The sequence below is a fragment of the Acinonyx jubatus genome, chromosome B4, assembly GCF_027475565.1.
Source record: "Acinonyx jubatus isolate Ajub_Pintada_27869175 chromosome B4, VMU_Ajub_asm_v1.0, whole genome shotgun sequence".
Lineage (NCBI taxonomy): Eukaryota > Metazoa > Chordata > Mammalia > Carnivora > Felidae > Acinonyx > Acinonyx jubatus.
This window is the reverse complement of record NC_069387.1, coordinates 86,527,276-86,550,714: the sequence shown is the minus strand read 5'-3', so window position 1 is coordinate 86,550,714 and position 23,439 is coordinate 86,527,276. Positions and strand designations below refer to the sequence as shown.

Sequence of the window (23,439 nt, the reverse complement as noted above, 5' to 3'; positions counted from 1 at the left end):
CTCGGGCGAGCGCCCGGGGCGCTTCCCGCGGAGGACGCCGGCTCCGGCGCCGCGACAGCAACCAAGTCATAGCCCGGAAGTCCCGAGGCCACCCGTTCCCCGGCACCCTTCGGGGATATCCCGTACACCTCTGCAGAGGCGAAAATAAAACAAAAGCCCCGTAAAACTGAAACCGAGCCGGGCGACGTGTTGGGTGGCAGCGGCGGTGGCTCTGCGCGCGCGGACACACGGCCCGTCTCGCGCTCCGCTGCTCCTGTGCGTCCGGACGAACCATAGAGATCACTTAAGGAGGCTCGCGCGCTACTCCCCACCACGTGACTGCCCCGCCAGGCCGACCCCCGCGCCGCCATCTTACATCCGGGACAGAGGCGGCGTCCCCTTTCCCCGCCTTGGCAGGTTTCGACGTGTCACTAGAAATCAGCCCCAAAAGGGGGGACCCGAATCCCACGTCACCATAGTGCTGAGGCCGCGAGCCTTGCCCCCCCCCGCCCCAATCCGCTTAACGGGGCAAGGTGGCGCCCGAAACTTCTCCCGGTCTTTGCCCGCAAAGAAAATGGCGGCACTTACCGCCGTCTAAGTGGACACGTTGTACTCTGGCAGGGGTTCAAAGTTTCCGGCACCTCCTTTCCTATCCCGCAAGGACACGGCCATTTGCGCTCCACCCCGCGGGTGGCCACTGTGCTGCATTTCGCAGAAAACCGGCGGGAAAGCGGCTCACGGCTCGCTTTAATGCGCACGCTCCTGGGACTTCTGGGTGGTTTTTTTTGTTGTTTTTTTAAAGGCCAAGTTTGGGAGAAGGCCGCCTGCCGTGAGCCTCATGTGCTTTTGGCCCAGGCAAGTTACTTTTTGCCTCACATACAGAGATTTTTGTAGGAAGTTAAATCATTTGAAAGAACAATGAAGCAGAATTTGTCCAATGCAATACAGAACGTCCAGTTAAATTCGAATTTCGGGTAAACGAGTAGTTTTTTAATGTTTGTACTTAAAAACAATTGTTTGAAATTCAGATTAATTGGGCATCCTATATTTTTATCTGTTAAATCTGGGTACCCTGTTAATAATCACGCTTCTGCAAATACTGACTACACATAACAAGTAAGGAATGGAGGCATTAAACTGTTCAAACTTTGGACTGCCGCGCAAACTAAAATATGGTAACAATGTGCAAGGGACATTCATGTATAATTCCTTTTTGAAAGAGTAAGCTCCCCCCGCGCCCCCCCCCCCCCCCCCGCCTTAAAACTACATTATTAGTTTGAATAAAAGATCCTCTCGGTCAAGAGGCTCATTGCAAAGTAAAGATTACATAGCATGGCCTTTTCGTTTCTGCTCTCTACACGTAATCGGTGATGGAACACAAGTTCATGAAGAACAAGTCTTCAAATTATAACAAGTCCTGCCTGACATGATTCAAAATAACATTTGTAATATGCAAATTCAGAAAACAAAATACACTTGACTGTGTCCTCTAACAGATCTCAATGTTAGACTTAGTATAAGCAATTTAAAAACATATTTTTAATGGGGAGACAGAATGTTGGGGGGGGGGGTGCAGAGTGGGAGACACAGAATCCAAAGCAGGCTCCAGGCTCTGCGCTGACAGCTCAGAACCTGACATGGGGCTCGAACTCACTGACTGTGAGATCATGACCTGAGCTGAAGTTGGACGCTTAACTGACTAAACCAACCAGGCGCCCCGTTATAGGTGTTTTTAAAGCAACCGCTAAAGGTAGTTTGCCTGTTGTCACTGTGAAATAGTTCCAATTAATAACATTTATGTACTTACGTATTTTGTGTATGTGTTTATGTATTTTTATGTATTTGGTTTTGTATAGATGTAGAACCACTTGCAGTTAAATGCTTTACCTGACAAGAGCAGAAATTCGACTATGCATCACAGTGATGGTTACCAGAAAGTCTGCAGAAACTTGACTAATAGTTTCATTATGATTGGTACCACCCTGTCCTGATAAGCAATGATTGGGCTGCCATGGCCCAATCCACTTTTCATTCAGTGCACAGTCAACCACATTATTCTGCATCATAGCAAATGGCGTATGTCCTAATAGTACAGGATTTCAAATTCAAATGGTCAATTGTTTGGCTTACAGTATACAAATACATTAGAGCAATCAAGTTTCCGACTAAATTTAGTCATTACACTACTTCAATTGCACCTGATTCCTTTCCACAATTAACCCATTTTTGACAGTGCTGACACCAATGTACTCATCATCCAGACACAATGTATTGTTATCAGCTTTCTTTGCTCCAGCCATAATACTCAGAATTGTACCATCCTTTCCCAGTGTGACTGCCCTCAGCTTATCAATCCTTCATCATGACCGCACAGCAGGAAAAGTGCAACAGCTTCTACCTTAGCTTTCCCTGCTCTGTATTCCCTCAACTCAATCCTGCTTATTACTGCAAGTTTATCTTCCTTAGTTTTATAATTTACTTTTAAAAATAATCACTCCAAGCTTCTGCCATCTGAAATCTAGTCTGTTTGGCTTTCAAAGAATGTCCATCAATGGGCCTCAATCCCTCACAGTCAATCCTGGTTCACACAACACACCGAAATGTACTATCAGTTTTCTCATATTTCACAGATATGCCTTGCTCACATTATTTGTTTTTACCTGAAATACCCTCAAATATTCTTTGGACCCATGCAAAAAAAATAAAAATAAAAAAATCTACCTACCCTCAAGGCCCATTGAAAATTCTATTTCTACCATCAAGCCTTTTCTTTCTTTTTAATTGATTTTCCTTCTGAATACTAACAGTGATAATACCCTAAGCCATACAAGACTAGGCTAAGGTTCCCTACTTTATGACTGCGTATTAATCTGTACTTGTCTTTCACAGTATTTTGCACACTTGTTAAAGACCTGTATTTCCTGCAGAACTGAATTCCATGAGGGCAGAGACTAACCTAATGCCTAACAAATAAAAGGAACTAAAATATCATGGACACAAGTACTTCATATATGGTCTTGTATTATTTTATGTATGTGGTTTCCTCAAGTACCTATAAGCACCTGAGAGCTTCCAATGACTTTGTGCATATAGCAAGGACACAGATATGAGCACACAGTAGTTCTTAATACACAGTGGTTGTCCAATAAAAGGCAAAAAAAGGGGTCTTGTGAGAAGGCATGGGTTTTCTACTCATTTCTTGGAATGTTGTGTATCAAAAGCATATTTAATTTATATAACATTGACCTAGGTGCCAGGGACAGTGCTTTACAGTACTCTCTTAAAATACAAAGTTTATTTATTTTTGAGAGAAAGATAGTGGGGGAGGGATAGAGAGAGTGGGGGAGAGAGAATCCCAAGCAGGCTCCACACTGTCAGCTAGAACCTGACCCATGGCTCGAACCCACAAACCATGAAATCATGACCTGAGCCGAAACCAAGAGTCAGACACTCAATCATTGAGCCACCCTGGCGCCCCTACAACACTCCTTTTTAAATCCTAATAAGCAACTCCTACGAGTTAAACACCACTGTTAAATCCATTTTACAGATGAGAAAAACAAAACATTAATTAACTTGCCCAACATCACACACTAGTAAACAACAGAGCAGGGATTTGAACTAGAGTCTGACCCCACACTCTGGGCTCTTCATCACTATAATGAAACCTCTTATAACAAACTACAAATCAGTAAGATGTTCTAAACTGTCCCGTACAATAATAAAAGTCCAACGCAGCTCTGGAGGTCATAGCCATTAGGCAAATCTTTTTTCACACTATTTCAAGTTCTTTGTTACATCCCAATTCCTATCCACAGAAATAGTAATTGCCTAAAAAGTATTTTAGATTTATTTTAGTAAGGCTTGAATTTTAATGGAGAATATTTTTTGTAAGCTGTGCAACTAGCATGTTGTAGTGGAAGAAAACTGCGTTTGAAGCAGGACATGCTAATGCACAGACTATGTCTTTAGGCAAGTCACTTCAGCCTTTAAACCCTGACTTCCTCCTCTGTAAAAGGAGTGTAATATATAAAACCTTCCTTGTAGGAGTGCTGTGACGATTAAAAGGAATTATAGGTAAAGCCCTGGCTGACATATACGAGGTACTCCAGAAATGATGATTAAGAGAAATTAGAAAATGTATTATACCTAATTGCTGTAAGTACTATGTAGGCATTTTTCAGTATCATACACTTATCACACAACTCAGGTTCTCAAAAAAGAAACTTTAAAACAAACTATTTTTCTTTGAGAAGTAGAGGAATAGTCTGACATTGCTATAGATAGGCCATTTCAAGATTAGCCTCACTAAATTAAACATAAATATACAAAACAAAAGATTAAAAGAGTTTAAACTACATAAGGGTTGTTTTTCACTTGACCTAGAATTTTTACACAAAGTTCTACATCTGTTTTCTTTCCAAACTGCTGAGAGATACTTCATAATGTTCTTCTGACTAGATATTCTTTTAATTTTTGTTTTACATATTAATAGTTTCAACAAAGCTCTCAAAACACATCTCCATTATTCTATGAAAGTTTTTCCAAAATGACCATATATGTAAGCCATCCTAAACATATTGAATCATTACTTATGAAGTCTTTAACCAGAGTCAATTACATGGGGTGTCTCTAAAGTGTTGAACCTATTGGGGATGAGAAAGCAAACACAAAGTACATTAACGAAAAAAATGAAACATTTGCAAGATCTGAAAGTAAATTCTGAAAGTAGTTATGATTTTAAGTTACCCTGAGAAAACTAGTAGTGCTGGAACATAATTAAAAAACCTAGAATCGTGCTGAGTGGTAACTGTAAAGCAAATTAAAAATCTATGTAATCACAGCTATAACTATGCAGTTTTTGTGAAAAATATATCCTAGGCCACAAAGAAAACTTGGGTTTGAGGCCAAGAGACTTCATGATTATAATACATAACTGATACGTCTCAACAACATAAAAATTGTAAGGAGAAAGTGTAACAACAGCGGTATTACTTTCAAGAACTGTGTTGGGAGCTAAAAAAGAATCTCACAAAATTAGATAAATATATCCAGTCTGACATAAACACCATATGGTAACTGCCTTAAGAGACAGGAGTTGTATGTTATGTGTTAAAATTATGACACAGAGGTAGTAAAAGCTGGAAAGCAAATGCAATTTGCACAGTTGGGTCTGAAGCCTAATATTTTATTTGATTTTTCTAGATAAAAAGAATAAGATTGCAATATTACAATCTTGGCATTTTTCTCCCATCTAGTAAGACTTCACAGAAATGAGTTACTATATTGCAACAGTTTCCTAATAATGCCGTGGTTTAGCAGATCTTCCCCTGGTTGCACTCTATTGAATGTTAGTTTAAAATAAAACTCGATATAACTACATTTGCAGCAACTGGAAATGATCTCGGAATTCAAAGGTAAAATAATTTTTTTTTTCTTACATGAGGGATTAGAATCAATCCTAAAATGTAATTAAGAATGTTTCAACTGACCTCTGTGTCACTGTAAGCACTAAGCACAGGGATACCAAATATACTCTATAAAGACTTGGAGAGGAGTACTGTAACGCTGTGGCTCTTCTCTGAAGAATACTGTTTTGCCACAGAAAATTAGAAACAGCTGAAATATATGGGCAACATGCGGCCTCAAGTTTTTTTGAAAGTAAATAAATAATATTTAGATAACATAAATCTAAAATAGTTCAAAGCATTTGCCTCCAAAAACAAAGAAAAAGCCCTCTCCAAAAGAAACCAAATAATTTTTTAAAACCTCATTTAAACAGATTTTAAAAACTCTCTTTCAGAAAAGTGGTATAATCTCTCTCCATGTAACAGAAAAGACATGATTGTTCCAGGTTTAGCTGAATTCATCGTATTCATAGCAATCCCATTTGTGAGCATCCTGGCTGCTGAACCCTGTGGTTTCAGAAAGATAGTAGAAGCTACAGTCATTACTAGAACTTGTTCAGCTATTTTGAAATAGCAGGGAGACTTCACCTTTGCAAAAATGCAACAGTGGCCAAAGCAGAAGGTATTTCCAGAATATCGTTTAATAAAAAGGCAGTTGGCAGTGGTGCTACCACTAATAGCTCTGCTTCTTTTGAACAAAGTATAGGTGAAATTAAAGGAAGAGCTGGAACAGAAGAGGCAGAAAATAAAAGAGGAATGAAAAATAGAAAAACTGGGGAGAATGTATTAAAAAAGAAGATAAGGTAAACAGAATTTTTTAAAGAAAGGGAAAGAGAAGGAAAGAAAGTGATGCAGGAGAAAACGAGAGAAAAATATATAGTCAAATTTATTATAGAGTAATACATTTATCAAACAATTTTAATAGTTAACCTAACAATATCATTATGAAATCAAATCTAAGTTCAAACCATGTATTATTTTTCTCCAAAGAATTAGTAACTCATTATCATCTGTGCTTTACAGATGATAATAGAAGCCTTGAAAAGTTCACGTGCCTCAAGTTATGATTTACTGGATTGTTTTGTTATTGTTGTTTTTTATTTTTAAGTAAACTCTATGCCCAACATGGGGCACAAACTCAGGACTCTGAGATCAAGAGTCGTGTGCTCTATAAACTGAGCCAGCCAGGCGCCCCTTTACACATGCCTAAAGGTAACTAAGTCAAGATTACTAAGAGTGTTTATATTCACAAGAGGACTCACTGGGAGCTCCTTTAAAGAGAGCCAACACTATTAGTGCACTCAAAATGAATTAACTAGATTTGTAAGAAATTGGTATTTACCTAACTTCTATGAAATAGTTTTTACATAAATCAAGATACAAAGACTTTCTTTCCCAATCCATAAAAAATTTCAAATTGAAAGCACTACTCTACTTATCAGATACAAAAAATGCAATTTAAGTGATTTTGAAGTATTAAAAACTGTTTTCCCATAATACAAAAATCACTAACACACTGTAGTATGAACACCTGTTATCATCAACAATAATTAAAAAAAAAAAGTAAAATGCACTCTGATATACAACTCAGCAACATGAAGCACAGTGAAATGTGGTAGTTTATACAAGGTCAGCATATCTGCCATAATGTCAAACCTAATCTGTAGACATCTAAAGGACACACTAGGCTGCTAGCAATACTTTCATAAGACTATTTTTGTCCACATCCATGGTAGTTTTAATTAAAAAAATAAAATAAAATAAAATAAAATAAAATAAAATAAAATAAAAATAAAATGTCCTGGCCTGGACATTATATCTATGGCTTCTAAATCACCATTAAATTGTACAGCAATCACAGGCAGGTGGGTTCCTGAGAGCATTCTACTTATAGTATAGTAGATACTTATAAGATAGTACTTATACTATCACCTATGGTAGTCTCTTGAGGATTTGGCTGCCTATCTGAATTATTGTACATTTGGGAAGACTATGTTATATTAGGTCACTGTATAATAAACTGTTTTTCAGTAACACGAGTATAAAAATGACAACCTCATTAATACTTTTGTGTTGTTTTCTACACCATGCTGTTTCATCCTCACTTTAAGTAACCTCTACACCCAATGTGGGGCTTGAACTCACAACCCTGAGATTGAGAATTCCATGCTCTTCCTACTGAGCCAGCTAGGCGCCCCACACCCTCAGTTTCACAACTGATCCTTTGGCCTTAGGGTCACCTGGGACTAGTGCTACCAAACTGTGACAATAAGCAAAATACTTACTCTAAGGTTACAGTGAGAAAAGACAACCTAGTTGTTACTGGCTTGTTATAGAATTAATTTAAATGAGTGTTACTCTTTGGAATAAAATACATGTGTAAATTGTTCATCTCTTCCTTCTGGTGCTAAATATAACTTAAGGATTATAGGAAGAATAGGGGGGAAACAGGAAAGAAACAACATAGCTATCAATACAATAAAATTAAAAACGAAAGCAAGTGATGGGGCGCCTGGGTGGCTCAGTTGGTTAAGCGTCCAATTTCAGCTCAGGTCACGATCTTCATGATTTTGGGCCCCGCTTCAGGATCATGATCTTGGGCCCTGCTTCCAGCTCAGTGCTGACAGTTGGAGCCTGGAGTTTGCTTCAGATTATGTGTCTCCCTCTCTCTCTGCCCCTCCCCTTCTTGTGCTCTGTCTCTCTCTCTCAAAAATAAATAAAAACATTAAAAAGAATTTAAAAAAATGAAAGCAAGTGAAAGTGGTTTTCTCTTGGCCAGACTTTCATGCGTTTTTCTTTTAGCCCCTACAGGCTCCTAATAAGTGTTACTTATTCAGTAAAACTAACAAAATTTTAACACCAGTTATACAGAAATACTAAATGAGACACTACAAAATTACCTATTTTCTTTTCCTTTTTGGCAGTGGTAGGATTGTAGGAAAATAAAAAGTAAGCTATTCAAGTTGAAAATTTGTTTGTTTCTTTTATAATGGAAAAAAGTTATGGAAGGACTATAATCTGATGTTGGATTATACCTACCCTCTGACAATCTATATTAAGAAAGGCATGGTCAGTGAAAAAAAAAATGATATTAGGCTTAAAACTCATGGTATTTATAATATGTGTTCCAAAGAACATTATTACTAATGCTTCAAGGACTAGTCATAGTATCAGCTATGCTGTAAAGTGATATTAGCCTTGAGAACTTCCTTTTTTAATGTCATACTATCTAGTAATCTCACACAGCCCAGTTCTTCTGGTCACTACAGAACCCAATTCACACCAACAAGACAAGGGCACTCACGGTGTTAACCTCCCCAGGGACCAGGATATCTTAGAAAATGCAGACTAAGAGGAATGTGTGACTCAAGGGATGAACTGCTGATAGTGACCCCTGGGGTGGCAGGAGATATTCTGGGAGGAAAAAAACCTGTCAAATTATACCACCAAGCGGGCAGCCCACTTTGCTTGTCACTAAGACTGGCACCGATTACCATATTCTATGGTATCAACACATTCAATGCTTTTTGCTCTATAGGGAATGGTCCTGGTATTGAAGGCTAATACGATATTAACTAAAACTACTCAACTTATATAAATGTATGCTGTATACCTTTGATTTGTATTTAACTTTCACTGGAGAATAACTTTTATGATTGCAATCAATCGATTATTTCTCAGGAATAAACATTTTCACTTCAGGTAAATTCATGGCAATATTTTTAACATGTTACTTAACTGGCACACTACCCTTGTTAGTCTATTTCAGTACTTTATCAATGATACGCAGATCTTTCTAACTCCCAATGTAACATATCCAAAAATAGGAAATAAACTGAATACACAGCTTGGTATTTTCTTTTTTACAACTTTAAGGAAAATGCTGAAGACAGAATCTATGAAATGCCATATTAATTTACCCTAATTTTAGGTGAAATTATAAAATAGAAATTCATTAATTCATGTAAATAAAAATAATATCTCCTTGATAAAAGCTTACCATGTTTACAGATAATAGTGCAAATTAAATAATTTCACAATTACAACAGCCTCAAAATTGTATCTCATTCATTACTCAATTCTAATATCTTCTCCTAGTTTTATAATTATTCTGGAGAGGCTGCAATGTATAAATTCTATTAAAATCAAAGGACTTCCAGCACACTAACATAATACTGAAACCATTATGATTTCTTAATCATTGTTTTAAACATCTTTGTGTCTTCACATAAATGTTTATGCAAATGTAACTAATATGATAATACCACAATCCATTAAATAAAAAATACAGTAAGCTAGGTTAGTTTTTTAAGAAACAAGTAATGTACTCAAGAGCATTTTTCTTCTTCACTAAGATAGAAAAGTGAAACAAAATTAGCAATTCACTCCATGACAGAAAGTTTACTGTACTTCTAAATGCTTCACTGTCTCCAAAAATACACTTCTCATTGTTTTAGAACACACACACATTTTATATTTATGGGTTGGCATAGTTATTTTTTTTCTTGAGAAGACATTACAAAATGAAGCACTGCAATGAACAAAACTTCACAGGCAAAATTTAGGAAATCTGGAATCATCTTGCCTGGATCATAATTCAAAGACAGTGATAAATGCTTAGTCAGTGAGAAAAAGAAAATCAGTAGAAATATAATATGAAAAGTCTTTAAAATCCAAACACCAAATATAAAAACAGACTCACGTGAAAGCTGGGAAAGATATTTAAAGAAATGAGGTATGACGGAGTCAGAATGCTACAATATATCCCAATGTATTAAGCTAATAACTATACTTCAAAGTTGCAAAATCAGCAAATCATAAACTATTTGCTGCTGTGTTCACATGACCTTTCTGGTCAGATGTTTAATAGTCACTAGTAAATACATTTAAAATAAGCACTAAAGATAACTGCATGATCATATGGTAAGCATACCTGCCGCTTAAGAAGGCAAATTATAAGTAAAAATGAAAGCAAACAATTTTGTATTAATAAATACAGCTTCAAGCATTTAACATTATCAATATTTTAAAAATTTAAATAATAAATGCAACTATTTTATACAGAACTGTACCATTTATTATACACACGTTTATCAGTTCCCTTTGTTTACAAAGGCTGGTTATAGATAATATGGAATGTTACAGTACCATCTTGCATAAAATTTTAGTACAATTTGTACTTGAAAAAGGGTGCAAAAACACCAGCCTAATAAATCTGACTGAATGAAATATCTTTTCTTTCTTTTTAAAAAGTACATCATTAACACATACACCACAAACTGTACATAAGCTCACTTTTAAATCACCAACTGAAGATACAGTAGCAGGTATGTTGCAGTATTAACTAACTCTCCATCAGTTTAACCTACTAAAGGCTTCCACCGCTGCTCACTCAGGAGCCTTTGTTGACATGTAAGCTTGTAATATGAATTACTGAACTCAGGTAAGTACAATTTAAAGGAGGCGAACAACAGCTGCCAAGAATTATTGGTAGTAAGAAATGTCCTTCTCATAGAAGACTCACTGAAGATCAAACAGTCTTTAGATAATCTTTCTTCTTTAAAATTATTATAGCTGGTCAAGATTCTCCATTTTGAACTTTGGATGCTGGTGGCTGCATGAAATCCTTAAAAGGAACGAGTGCCTCTTTAAGTGCAGAGCAGACTTCTGCAGACGAGCAGGTGATGCATTCGACTAGAGTTGGGTATAAAGCAATCACTTGTGCCCAGGTATTTCCATCAACTGCAATTAAAAAGTATAAAATCTCAAAAACATGTGTATTTAAATAGCAGAGATTATCCAATTAACATAACACAATTCTTTAAATACAAGGCAAAGAAAAAAATCCCCCAATATGGAGATTCCACAAGCTTATACCCTTTTCTTTTTAAATCTTTGGAAGACTTCCCGATAGATCGAATAAGATATGAGGGGGAAACATATGGTCAGAGTACAGAGTCATCCATACCAAGGAATGTGCTAAAGTCCATTTTAAATGATACTTCAATTTGTGAAGGCCTTGGAAGCTAACAAAGTAACTTGGAATTCAAACTTCTGTCATTTTCAGTGTAAGTGCCAGACAATGTAGTGCATATTTCAAGAAGAATTAGAATTAGAAAACAACTCAATTTCTTATGCAGTTGTATGCTAAAAATATAAATATTCAAATGGTTTCCCCAGTAATGTCCTTGATACTAATTTTAGTTTCAAGTGACCAAAGATCCACTCTTCTCTTGTACTGCTTCCTAATCTTTAACAGATATCACTATATTTAAACTTCAGTGTGAAGAGACACGTCCGTGTTCCTCTCCACTATCACCAACAAGTAGTACAGTTGAACACTATTTGGTGAATGGGAAAAAGTGTTACATCCCATTTAGTTTATAATTTCCTTATACTCTGAGATCACATATTACATGTCTATTTTTCTGTAAATGCTGTGCATATTGCTGAGCGTGCAATACGCAACAAAACCAGCTGACAGATTTTGTTACACAGTATATGTATACGACACTATGAAACAAGTCTCAAATCTAGGAGGCAGTCTAGCATAAAAGAAAGATACTATATTATACACAAGGAACTTTGATTCTATTTTTCACTCCAATTCTCTTTATCTCAGCTTCTGTTGGAGAATAAAGGAATGCATTTCTTACACTAGTATTCTTCAAAATACTTCTTATAAAAACAATGACCAGGGAAGTTTGGCACAAGTTGTATATATTATCTTCCTTTTGGGGAAGATAGGAATAATTCACAGGAATTTATTAAAAACTTGCAGTAAAAAAGAGGCTTAACTTTATCTAATCCAGGATTTCCAAAATTAATTTGATTATGGGATTTTTTTACATTCAATATCTACTGACATCACTCATCATCATTAATATTCATTCCTGAGTACAAATCTTGGGAAATGCTGAACTGTTCATGCAATCCCTTCTTTACCCAAACAGAGGCTTCCTCAGACTGGAAATGGGAAAAAGAAAAAGGGAGGGGAGTGGATGCGTAATGGTGAAGGAGGGACTCAGGCCAGTGCTGTTTTTATCTGTTTTATATCTTGGGAATCCATAAGAGATCTCATTTGTAAAAAGAATTTTCCTTGCTTAACAGAAAACAAACAGTTTAAAGAGAAGTTTTAAACAGTCTGCTCCAGCTGTCTTCTATGAAACTTTCCACTAATCATTTAACAAAAGATTGCACAGAGAGGATTCTGGAAGAATGGCAGAGAGGAAGTACCTGGAATCTGTCTACCCACCTAGACAACAATTGTATTGGCAGAATCGGCTTGATACAACTATTTTGGAACTCTGGAGTCTACTGAAGGCTTGCAACTTCCAGAGGTAGACTTGGATAGTATATTGTGGTTAATTTTGGTCAATTTCAGCTCTTAGCACAGTAGCAGCTACCCATCCCTCACCCCTAGCCATGTGGTAGGCAGCTGTGCACGTGTTCCTGGAGCAGCTTGCCTGCAGCAGGCCACAGTGGGCAAAAAGACCACATCCTCCAAATATTGGGTATCTGTGCTCTGATCGCTGCTTCTGATCATAGAGGTGTAAACAAAGGGACTTCAACAACAACAAAAAACAACTCAATTCAAAAAATGGCAAGGGACTTGAATAGGCATTTCTCCAAAGGAGATATACAAATGGCCAATAATGTATACAAATGGCCAATAATGTACACGAAAAGATGCTCAACATCGCCAACATAAGGGAAATGCAAATCAAAACTACAATGAGATACCAACTCATACTGATTAAAATGGCTACTATCAAAACAAAAAATTTAAAAAAACACAAGTATTTGTGCAGATGTAGAGAAATTAGAAGCTTCGTTCACTGATGGTTGTAATGTAAAATGGTATAGCCACTGTGGAAAATAATACAGTGGTTCCTCAAAAAACAAAAAATAGAACTACCATATGATCCAGCAATTCTACTTCTGGGTATATACTCAAAAGAACAAAGCAGGGTCTTGAAGAGATTCCTGTACACACATTCATAGCAGCATTATTCGCAATAGCTAAAATGTGGAATTAACCCAAGTGTCTACCAATGGATGAATGGATAAGGAAAATATGAGACACACACACACACACACACACACACACACACACACACACACCCCACAATGGAATATTATTTAGCCTTAAAAAGGAAATTCTCCAATATGCTACAATATGAATGAAACTCAATGACATTATACTAAGCAATAAAGCCAGTCACAAAAAGACAAGTATTTTATGACTCAACTTATATGAGATACCAAGAGCAAAGTCATAGTAATAGAAAATAGAATGGTGGTGTCAGAAGCTAGGAGGAGCGGGGAATAAGGAGTTATTGTTTAATGAGTGTCGAGTTTCAGTTACAAGATAAAAAGAGTTATGGAGATAGATCATGGTGATGGTTGCACACTATTATGAAATTAATTAATACCACTGAACTATACACTTAAAAATGGCTGAAGATAAATATTTTATGTGTATTTTGCAACAACAGAAAAACTGGGGAAAAAAAAAAGGTTGCACAGATTGAAACCTATTTAGATTGCCCCAGGTGGAGAGTCAACTGACAAAATTAATTCTTGGTTTACTTCTGGAAAATAAAAAAATATGCTGTTTAAGGGGGCCCCTGGGTGGCTCAGCCGACTGGGCATCCAACTTCGGCTCCGGTCATGATCTCATGGTTTGTGGGTTCAAGCCCTACATCAGGCTCTGTGCTGACAGCTCGGAGCCTGAAGCCTGTTTCGGATTCTGTGTCTCCCTCTCTCTCTCTCTCTCTCTCTCTCTCTCTGCCCCTCCCCTGCTCACATTCTGTCTCAAAAATAAATAAATGTAAAAAAAAAAAAAATTTTAAAAATACACTGTTTAAGATCACATCCTAAACTCAGGGAAGGCTCTTCAAATTTCTTAAAATATAGTTTTTAAAATCTACCATACATATGGGGTGCCTGGATGGCTCAGTCAGTTGAGCATCCAACTTCAGCTCAGGTCATGATCTCATGGTTCGTGGGTTGGAGCTATGCATCGGGCTCTGTGCTGGCATAGGATTCTCTGTCTCTCTCTCTTTTGCTCTCTGCCCCTCCCCCACCTGTGTTTTCTCCCAAAGTAAAGAAATGAATTAAAAAAAAAAAAATCCCACTACAGATCTTGGGCTTACCTATCAAAAGGAATGAAAAAGCTGTATGTATTGATATGGAAGTATCTCCAAATTTTATGAAGCAGAGAAAAATAAAGAGTATTCAGGACAGTAGGTATAATATGGGGCTACTATGCATATTCATTTATGTTTAAAACTGGGCGAATACTGGAGTATATTTATATTGTATTTATATAATAAACTCATGGAAAGATCCACAAACTAATAAAAATGGTTAAATGGTTACCTATGGCGAGGTAAGAACTAGGCAGATATAAAATAGGATAAAGCTATCTCAAAACTTTTCCCTGTATATTTTTGAATTTTTGAAACATGTGTATGTGGTTACTAGCTATTCAAATTCTATTTTCTCCCTCTCTCTCTCTCTCTCTCTCTCTCTGTTGGATGGTTGATCTGGAGCCTGCAATGGAGCAAGCTGGCCCCAGACTTCTCCAAGTCTACATTTCTTTTCCTCCAATTCTTACATGTCCAAAGACAGGGAACTACAGACATGCCTTTGTAGGAGGGTTACCTATACAAATTTTAAAGTAAAGATCAAGTAAAATGATAAAAACAAAATTCCCCCAAATTAAAAATAAGTCCAAAAAATGCCTCCTCTCTCACTAGAAAACCCTAACACAAATGACTAATGTTTTAAACAATTTTGGACTGGCAACGAGCAATCCAACATATTTCCACTGGAAAGGCTTGGCTTTTTCTTAGTTATCTTCTTTTTTTCCTGTTTCTTAATGAAGCTTATCATAGCTTTCTAATATGTTACAATATCATCTTCATTTATGGTTACATTTAATTTAAAATTTCACTTCATATATCCAGAGCCACAATTCAAACTCTCTTAGACAATTTTTAACAGTAAGTTAAATCATTTACCATTACTACACTGCCCTATTCTTGGCCCACTAGCTATGAAAAAAAAAAAAGTTACTGAGTTTTTCTTCCCTTCTTCCTTTATACAAATTTTGGTTAAATTCTTGACAGCTGTCTAAAAATTCTACAAAATAATGCAAGGACTATGCACTGAAATATACTGGTTATATTTAATATACTATAGCAATAACATGGGAATTGGAGAATTTCCTGTTTAAGTCTAAAATATATTTTGGACTTGAATTAAGAATCCAATTCTATCCTATGATCTAATAAAGATTTTACTGGTCACTAGGAAGTTAATGCATGACTTCTCTCTCTAAAATATCAACCAGAACATTTTTGATGAGAACTCAAATTTGAATTTGAAGGGATGAAGTCAAGATATTGCTCCAAAAATTTTCTTACAAATTCCACCCTTCCCGGGGCGCCTGGGTGGCTCTGTCGGTTGATCGGCCAACTTCGGCTCAGGTCATGATCTCAGTTTTTGAGTTTGAGCCCCGCGTTGGGCTCTGTGCTGACAGCTCAGGGCTTGGAGCCTGCTTCAGATTCTGTGTCTCCCTCTCTCTCTCTGCCCCTCCCCTGCTCACACTCTGTCTTTCTCTCAAAAATAAAGAAAGATTAAAAAAAAAAAAAAAACCCACCAAATTCCACCCCCCCTCACTTTGTATTGAGTAAGTACAAATCTATTACTCCTTAAGGTTTAGTAAAATACTCACTCTTTCTAGGCCAAAGTACTAGTGGGTAAATTTTGAAAATGAAAAATATGTCTTTACTTTTATTACATAATAATTGCCAGGAACAAATATCCTATGATTCATTTATTAGGCATTTATTAGGAATCTTCTTCTTGGGTATTAAAAGTAATGCTGCGTAAAGTGCCAGTCTGCTAATGTGCTTGGGCCAGAATGTAAATCAACACACTTCCTTCTTTAACAAACTCTTGTTGTATAAAAAATGTCAACTAAACCACTGTGTTTAGTGACACAAATATGCCAGCTCTTTATCCTATCCTCAAACAAACCACTCTGAGTAGCAATGCTGTAGAGGATTCAAATAGAACAAAATATGGCCCAAAAAGCCTCTCAAGAAGTTTACAAGTTAAGGGAAGTGACTGATTCATCTATATGTGTAACAGTAATACATATAGAGTACCTTCGGACAAAGGTACACATAAACTAGCTACGAGTTCAATGAAAAGAGAAATCATTCACCACTAAAGATTAAAAAACAAGGTTAAAAAGTGGAGTGGTATTTGAACTAGGTAGACATAGGTAGGAGAATGAAATAAGCAAAAGGTTAGAAAAACTTGGGTAGACAAAATTTTAGTTTGGTGGGAAACAGGATACGTGAAATCTAGTGGAAATAAAGCATAAACCTAATAGAGGCTGACAATAGTACTCTCTGCATTTGGTAGGTAATGGTACATGAAAATTTTTTGTTTTGTTTTACAAGGATGGGAAAATGAATGATCAAAGCTGCACTTTTGGAAAAATCATTTCTAGCAACAATGTAAAGAACGGAGAGAAGAGAGATGAGTAACAGAAAGGGGAAACAAATGAGATAAGGCTATAAAATGATTCAAAGTTGAACAGTTTATACTTATACCATAATTCAGTACACATGCAGGATGAAGGCTACGCCCACCCAAAACTCAGTGATGCTCCACATTAAACTTATACGAAATACTAATTATCCATGCAACACCCTAACTTCAGACCAACTTAGTTAAATAAAAAAAAAAAAAAAAAAAAGCCAAACTGTTGTTTAATATTAAGAAGCTAAAACATTTACTTAATTGACATCCTAATGGACTTGATGCTTTGCTGTCATAAGGACTGGGAAAAAGGAAGTCTAATAGTTGTTATGTTCCTAAAATTCAGTTAACTTAATAATAGAAAAGTACATCAGAAATAGAACATAAATGTTATGAGTTTAGAATAACTGAGTTTCTAAGCACTTACCATTCTCAGGCTGAGTTTTCTTAAGTGAATCAATGAGAGTACTGACTGCTTTTAAAACAAATATAATTTCTGTTACTTGTTGCCTAAAAAACAGATGGGAAATTATTTCCATCATGATTTTAAGATATGCCATGCCACTAGGTTTATACAAATAGATATATTTTGGAAAAATACTGAACACAATACAAAGTTAATTTTAGTTTTAAATTCTTATTAAATTATTTTATTAACATATACTTCAGCATGCAAATAAGATTTATAGTTATTTTTACCATAAGTTATCAATTTCAAAGGGAGGGGGAGGCAAACTATTTAGGCAAATCTAAATTTGTAAGATAATTGTAAAATATTTCATATAATTATTTAACATTAAGACATTTTATAATATATGCTTTTAAGGCTTCTCTACAAAAATGGTTTTTTTTCCTTTTTAACTACTTAGCACCAAAAGGGATTTGCCAAAGCTTAAATGGAAATAAAAACCACTATTACCTCCTGGCACATATTTTATCATGCTGTTAAAGGAACATTTAAAATTATAATAGTACTTGTTTGATTTTCTAATACAACAAAAAGAAACATGCTCAAAACTAATCCTAAGGTGTCTCCTATTTGGAGACATCAGTAATGAAGAATGAACTTGGGAGTAAAGGATGAACAAGAGTAGCTTCATTCCCTTCTTTATCCCTACATAGTTTCCTCCCTTTCCCCTCATTGCTGACACCAATCTGTGTTTTCATTCTGCAGAAAAAATTTTTCTAATACTATGACAGAGTACTATTTCAAGCCTCCCTTTGTAAGCATAGAAGAAGTTACTGTGTTGCAATGTAGTTTAGAAAATAATGTAATGATACTGCATCAAACACAGGATGATACAATACAATACTTTATAGGACAACTATAAGTAAGACTCAATTTAAAAGCAATAAACACTAAAAACATGAAAAATGAAGGAAAAGCTGCTTTCTGAAGTCAAATAATATGTTATAATCTAGTAAATAAAAATATTCCAAGCAAAGCAACTTTATTACTGCTTTTCCAAGTATACTTCAGAGATTATGATAAATCAATTTTCAATCATGCCCATAACCAAATTACTACACCTGTCTTTGGAATGTTTTTATATATAAATCTGAATACGAGGAGGTATAATTTATATTTTAGAAATTCAAAATATAGTGGATCTTAAAAACAGAAATACAAATGACTATTAAGCATTGGTAATTTAAAAAAAAACAAACCACCATGTAACTATTTTTCATTCATCAAATTTAAAAAAGATAAAATAAATCATAAAATGGCAAATAATTTTAAAATGCTAAAAACTGAGAAAAGGACATTTATATACTTCTGGGAGAATGTAAATTGGTAGAAATTTCTGGTAGGCAATTTGGAATACATATCAAAAGCTTTAAAAATGTTTTTATCTTAGGGCACCTGAGTGCTCAGTCAGTTAAGCCTCTGACTTCAGCTCAGGTCATGATCTCACGGTTTATGAGTTCAAGTCCTGCATCTGGCTCTGTGCAGTCAGCTCAGAGTCTGGAGCCTGCTTCAGACTCTGTGTCTCCCTCTCTCTCTGCCCCTCCCCCTGCTCACAGTTTGTCTCTCAAAAATAAATAAACATTAAAAGAAATTTTAAAAATGTTTTTATCTTTTTAAAAAAAATTTTTTTTAACGTTTATTTATTTTTGAGGCAGAGAGAGACAGAGCATGAACGGGGGAGGGTCAGAGAGAGGGAGACACAGAATCTGAAACAGGCTCCAGGCTCTGAGCTGTCAGCACAGAGCCTGACGCAGGGCTCGAACTCACGGGCCGCGAGATCATGACCTGAGCCGAAGTCGGCCGCTCAACCGACTGAGCCACACAGGCGCCCCAAAAATGTTTTTATCTTTTGACAAGTAATTCTAACTCCAAAAATTTATTATAAGTAAATAAGAATGTGCACAAAGATTTGGGGCTGATGATTTACCTCTCCAATAGTACCTCAAGAGATGGACCCATAATGATTTTTGAAACTCTATCCTGACTTTGATAACTCTATCTTCCAATATTATTTTGTTTCATTTGTTTTGCTTTAAACTCTAATTCCCACATAAAAAAAATAGATTGGTGACATAACTCAAATTTATGATTACATTTTTTGATGAATTCTGATTTCCATCCCAACTTTGATTAGCTTTGGCTTAGCAGAAAGACCTAGAGCCCCTTCCACTGACACAGCTTGGCTAAGTGGAAAGCGAATTAGTTTAGGAACAAGGGCTAAAGTAAGCAAACTAGATAAAAAGAAGATCTAAAATGCTAGCTGACTTGTAGAGAAATCTAAAAAAAATTGTAAAACTAACTAGGAAGTTCCCAGAGTATGATTTATCAATTATTTTCTCTCTAGAGAGATCCACACCTATGTGCTCATACAGATCCACAAGTCCTTATCCAGAAATCCTTGAGAAAACATATTTTAGAATTCAAAATTTTCTTTTAAATCCAAAAAGGAAACTTGGTACACATATCATATATTACTTAACCTTCATGGCGAGTCTGAAAAAGCATCCCAAAATAAAATGCATTAATATATCTGCAGCAAAACTTATAAATATTTACACCATATAAAATAAGTAAAAGTATAAACAGCTTCAGGTTACATTCACATCACTTATAAAAACAACTTGGTGCTCAAAGCTTTTTTTTTTTTAAATTAATAACTATGACAGCATATTCCCTTCATCTATAAAATAAAATCTATACCTTGGAAGAGGGCATTTACCACTTAATCTTTCATCCTCTATATAGCGATGAAGTACATCTTGAGACCTCTTTAAAAGTACTGAGAGGGCCATTCGTGAGATATAGCCTTCTTGAGGTGTTGTGACTTTGTTACTGAAGGAAAACTGGAGCAATGTTTCAAAACACATTTTCGAAAATTCCTCTCTCAAACGAATATCAATCTCTGCTTCTGTAAAATTAACAACTTTTGATGGTTAATAGGAAGTTAAATTAATAACCTTAATGATAACAATTTAGCAAACTAGGAACAGAAGGAAATTCTTCAACTGATGAAGAGCATCTATGAAAACCTTCCAGCTAACAGCATGTATATAACAATTTTCCCCCTTTCAAGATCAAAAACAAGGCAAGACTGTCAACTCTCATCATTTCTACTTAGTATTTTTCTTGTCTTGTTTTTTTTCATACTCTTTGACAGCACTATAAAATACTTTTCAATGGTTTGCCACAAGGTCAAGCTTGTGATTTTTCTTTCTTCTTCCTCCCTCCCTTCCTACTTTCCTCTTAGCAACATCTTTCTAGAGCCAGACCTGAGCTCTATTCTGGACTAGCTGCTCTCTAGACCTGCTGTCCCGCTATCTCCTAGAACTAGTCTTTGTCATAGCCTGGGAATTGTTGTTATTCTCTTATTGTATACCCCACTTCCTAGATCCATGCCTTCCATTTCCTTGGCTTACTCCTTTGTTTTCATGGAGCACATTCTAGAATGTCTCAGAAAGACTATTCTGAATAGGAAGTAACATTTTTGAGAACTTGCATTTCTGAAAATATCATTACTTTACTGTGGTACTCAAAGAGTTGTTCCTTAGCAGCATCAACATCACCAGAAAACTCGTTAGAAATGCAGTCTCATATCCCACCCCATACGTACTGAATCAAGCTCTGAGAGTACAGTCCAGCAATAACTTGCCCTTGCAGCTGATTATAATACATGCTGACATTTGAAAATTACCATTCTACACTTATACTCTGCCAACAATGGGCCCACATTTAAAACTCCTTCTTAAAAATCCTTTCCATTTCTAACTCTCAAACTACTTCATCAACGTCTTTTAGCATATGGTGCTGCTACTGAAAAGTCCAATGTCCTCTTGATACAATTCTTCTGTGTTGGACTTTTTTCTTTTCTTTCTGAAATCTTGTAGAATCTTCTCTTTATCCCAGGTATTTTGAAATTTCCTAACAACATGCCTTCTTGTGGATCTTTTTTCTTTCACTGTTCTGGTCACTGAGTGGCCATTTTTAATTTGGAGACTGATTTCTTCAGTTTATGTATTTAATAATTTCCTCTGTTAGCTTTGCTCTATTTTCTCTTTCTGGAAGACCTATTGTCAGATGTTAGACCCCTTGGATTCATTTTATTTCTTTCTTCTTATGTTGTCTACTTTTTGTCTTTCTCTACTTCCTGGTTTACCTCCTTATATTTTCTTGTAACCCTTCACTGGACTTGTTATTTCAGCGGTCACATTTTTAGTTTCTATGAGCTCCTTCTTATTCTGATTCCTCCTTGTTAACAGTATTTTTTTTCATGAATATAAATCTTTTATCTCTTTGAACATCCTAATTATAATTGTGCTTTTTTGGAGTAATGTTTTTATGGCTCTGAATTTTATCTGTTTCCTCTCAGTTTCTTTTACTCCCTCTTTATTTGTTTTTTCTCTTTCATGTTGAAAGATTTTCTCTGAAAGCTTTGGCTATCAGGTCATACTTAAGAATGGTGGGGACCAAAACTGATCCCTGGAACCTAGGTCTTTATAGAAGCCTGGTCCTGTTTCTATGTAACATATGTTTCTATGTAACATATGTTTCTATGTATATGTTAAAAAAAAAAAACCCTCCAAGTTAAAGTTGAGAAGTTTGTGTCCAATGGCAAAGTCATTGGAAGAAATGTCCAAATACCTTCCTTACCTTGGTATATTTAATACTATAAATGGCAAGAGGTATCATCAGAAACTGCTAGAAAAAGTATACATGGCAACTCAGTAAACCTTATTAAGCTTAAAGTATTTACATCTGATTATATTGTTTGTAACACACATTTTATAAAAAAGTATCTAGAAATTTTTATATACTCTTTAATAATAAAAAGTTGACTGTATTAATATAAGTAGTATTTAATTATTTTTTCTGAGACTATTATTTTTGTTAAATCTGCACTTAACCACATCACTTTTAAAACTTGTTTGGGCTGGGAAAAAGAAGTGCTGTAGTTTGTGAAGTAAGCAGTATGAGAGACATCTAGTGGCCAGACTACACACATTTAAATGTTCTTCAAAGTCCTTAGCACAGTTTAACAGAATATTCACATTTTCCCCTCAGAAAGCTTAATGTTCTATCATGTTCTTAGAAATTACCTTAACCATTCTCCAGTTTACATTTTACCATAATCACAGGAGTAAACATTTATATAGTCAGCTTCTTCCAAAGTACTTCAATACTAACATTTTTAATAAATCATTAAAATAACATACCTGTAAATGAAGATGACTGAGAATGTATTGAGCCCTTATTAAGCATAGTCATTATCTGACCAACAAATTCCTTAGGAATAAAATTGGCATAAGGTAGTATCTCAGTGCTGATAAGCTGAACTACCTAGAACAAAAGAGGCAAACTCAAATGCATTTTGTTTTTCTTGAAAGAGACCAACTCAAATGACAGTATCTAGAGTAAAACCTAAATTTTATTTTAAAAGAAAATCAGCTAAAGAATCTTCCTTGAAGTACACAAACATTTTAATGTTAACATACAGGATGAGTAGTCCATTTCCCTCATTTGTCTTAGTAATAATAATAAATTTATTACAAAATAGTCAATACTATAGACTGTTTACTATGCAGCCATTTTAGTAAATGTTGATGTTATATGAAATGTATCCATGCTAAAATAAACTATCCAAAACAGAATTAAGAATAAGATTGAAATCACTTTTTATAACCATAAATGAGACAAAAGAGAAAGGAAAATTACATTCATTTTTGTTAAATAGCTCATTTCTAATATATAATGTGTTATTTTGCCCTTTGATGAAAACGAAGAAAAGTTTACAAGAGTTTTAATACAGAAATGGACAAAAAGCAATATTTTATACGTATACTTTTTTGATATACTTTAAAGTAATTTACTTCATTTACTTAGAAGTTCTTTTATCCTGCTTAAAGGAAAATCATCAAACCACCACCCCCAACAAAAAAAATCTATAACCAAAAAAACTACTTCTTTAAAGTCAATTTATAATCAACAAAATATATTCTTTAACAAGCTCTCATTATGTGCTTCAAG

The 23,439-nt window shown here is 35.4% G+C and overlaps 1 protein-coding gene and 1 non-coding gene across 5 annotated transcripts in view; both read right to left on the bottom strand.

Moving 5' to 3' along the window:
• Positions 1 to 9,687: 9,687 nt before the first annotated feature.
• MON2 (MON2 homolog, regulator of endosome-to-Golgi trafficking) overlaps positions 9,688 to 23,439 on the bottom strand; it is a 117,622-nt gene continuing 103,870 nt past the window's right edge. For all 4 annotated transcript variants that reach the window (XM_015079515.3, XM_015079517.3, XM_053226447.1 and 1 more), the window contains 4 exons: positions 22,629 to 22,752; positions 20,119 to 20,326; positions 17,377 to 17,459; positions 9,688 to 11,129 (listed from right to left, as the gene is read on the bottom strand). In XM_015079515.3, coding sequence (XP_014935001.2) covers positions 10,966 to 11,129; positions 17,377 to 17,459; positions 20,119 to 20,326; positions 22,629 to 22,752 — 579 coding nt within the window. In that variant the 3' untranslated portion in view covers positions 9,688 to 10,965. The remainder of the gene's footprint in view (positions 11,130 to 17,376; positions 17,460 to 20,118; positions 20,327 to 22,628; positions 22,753 to 23,439) is intronic.
• Positions 14,921 to 15,052, bottom strand: LOC113602916 (small nucleolar RNA SNORA38). The gene has a single exon (XR_003424444.1). It is a non-coding gene; the product is annotated as a small nucleolar RNA SNORA38 (small nucleolar RNA).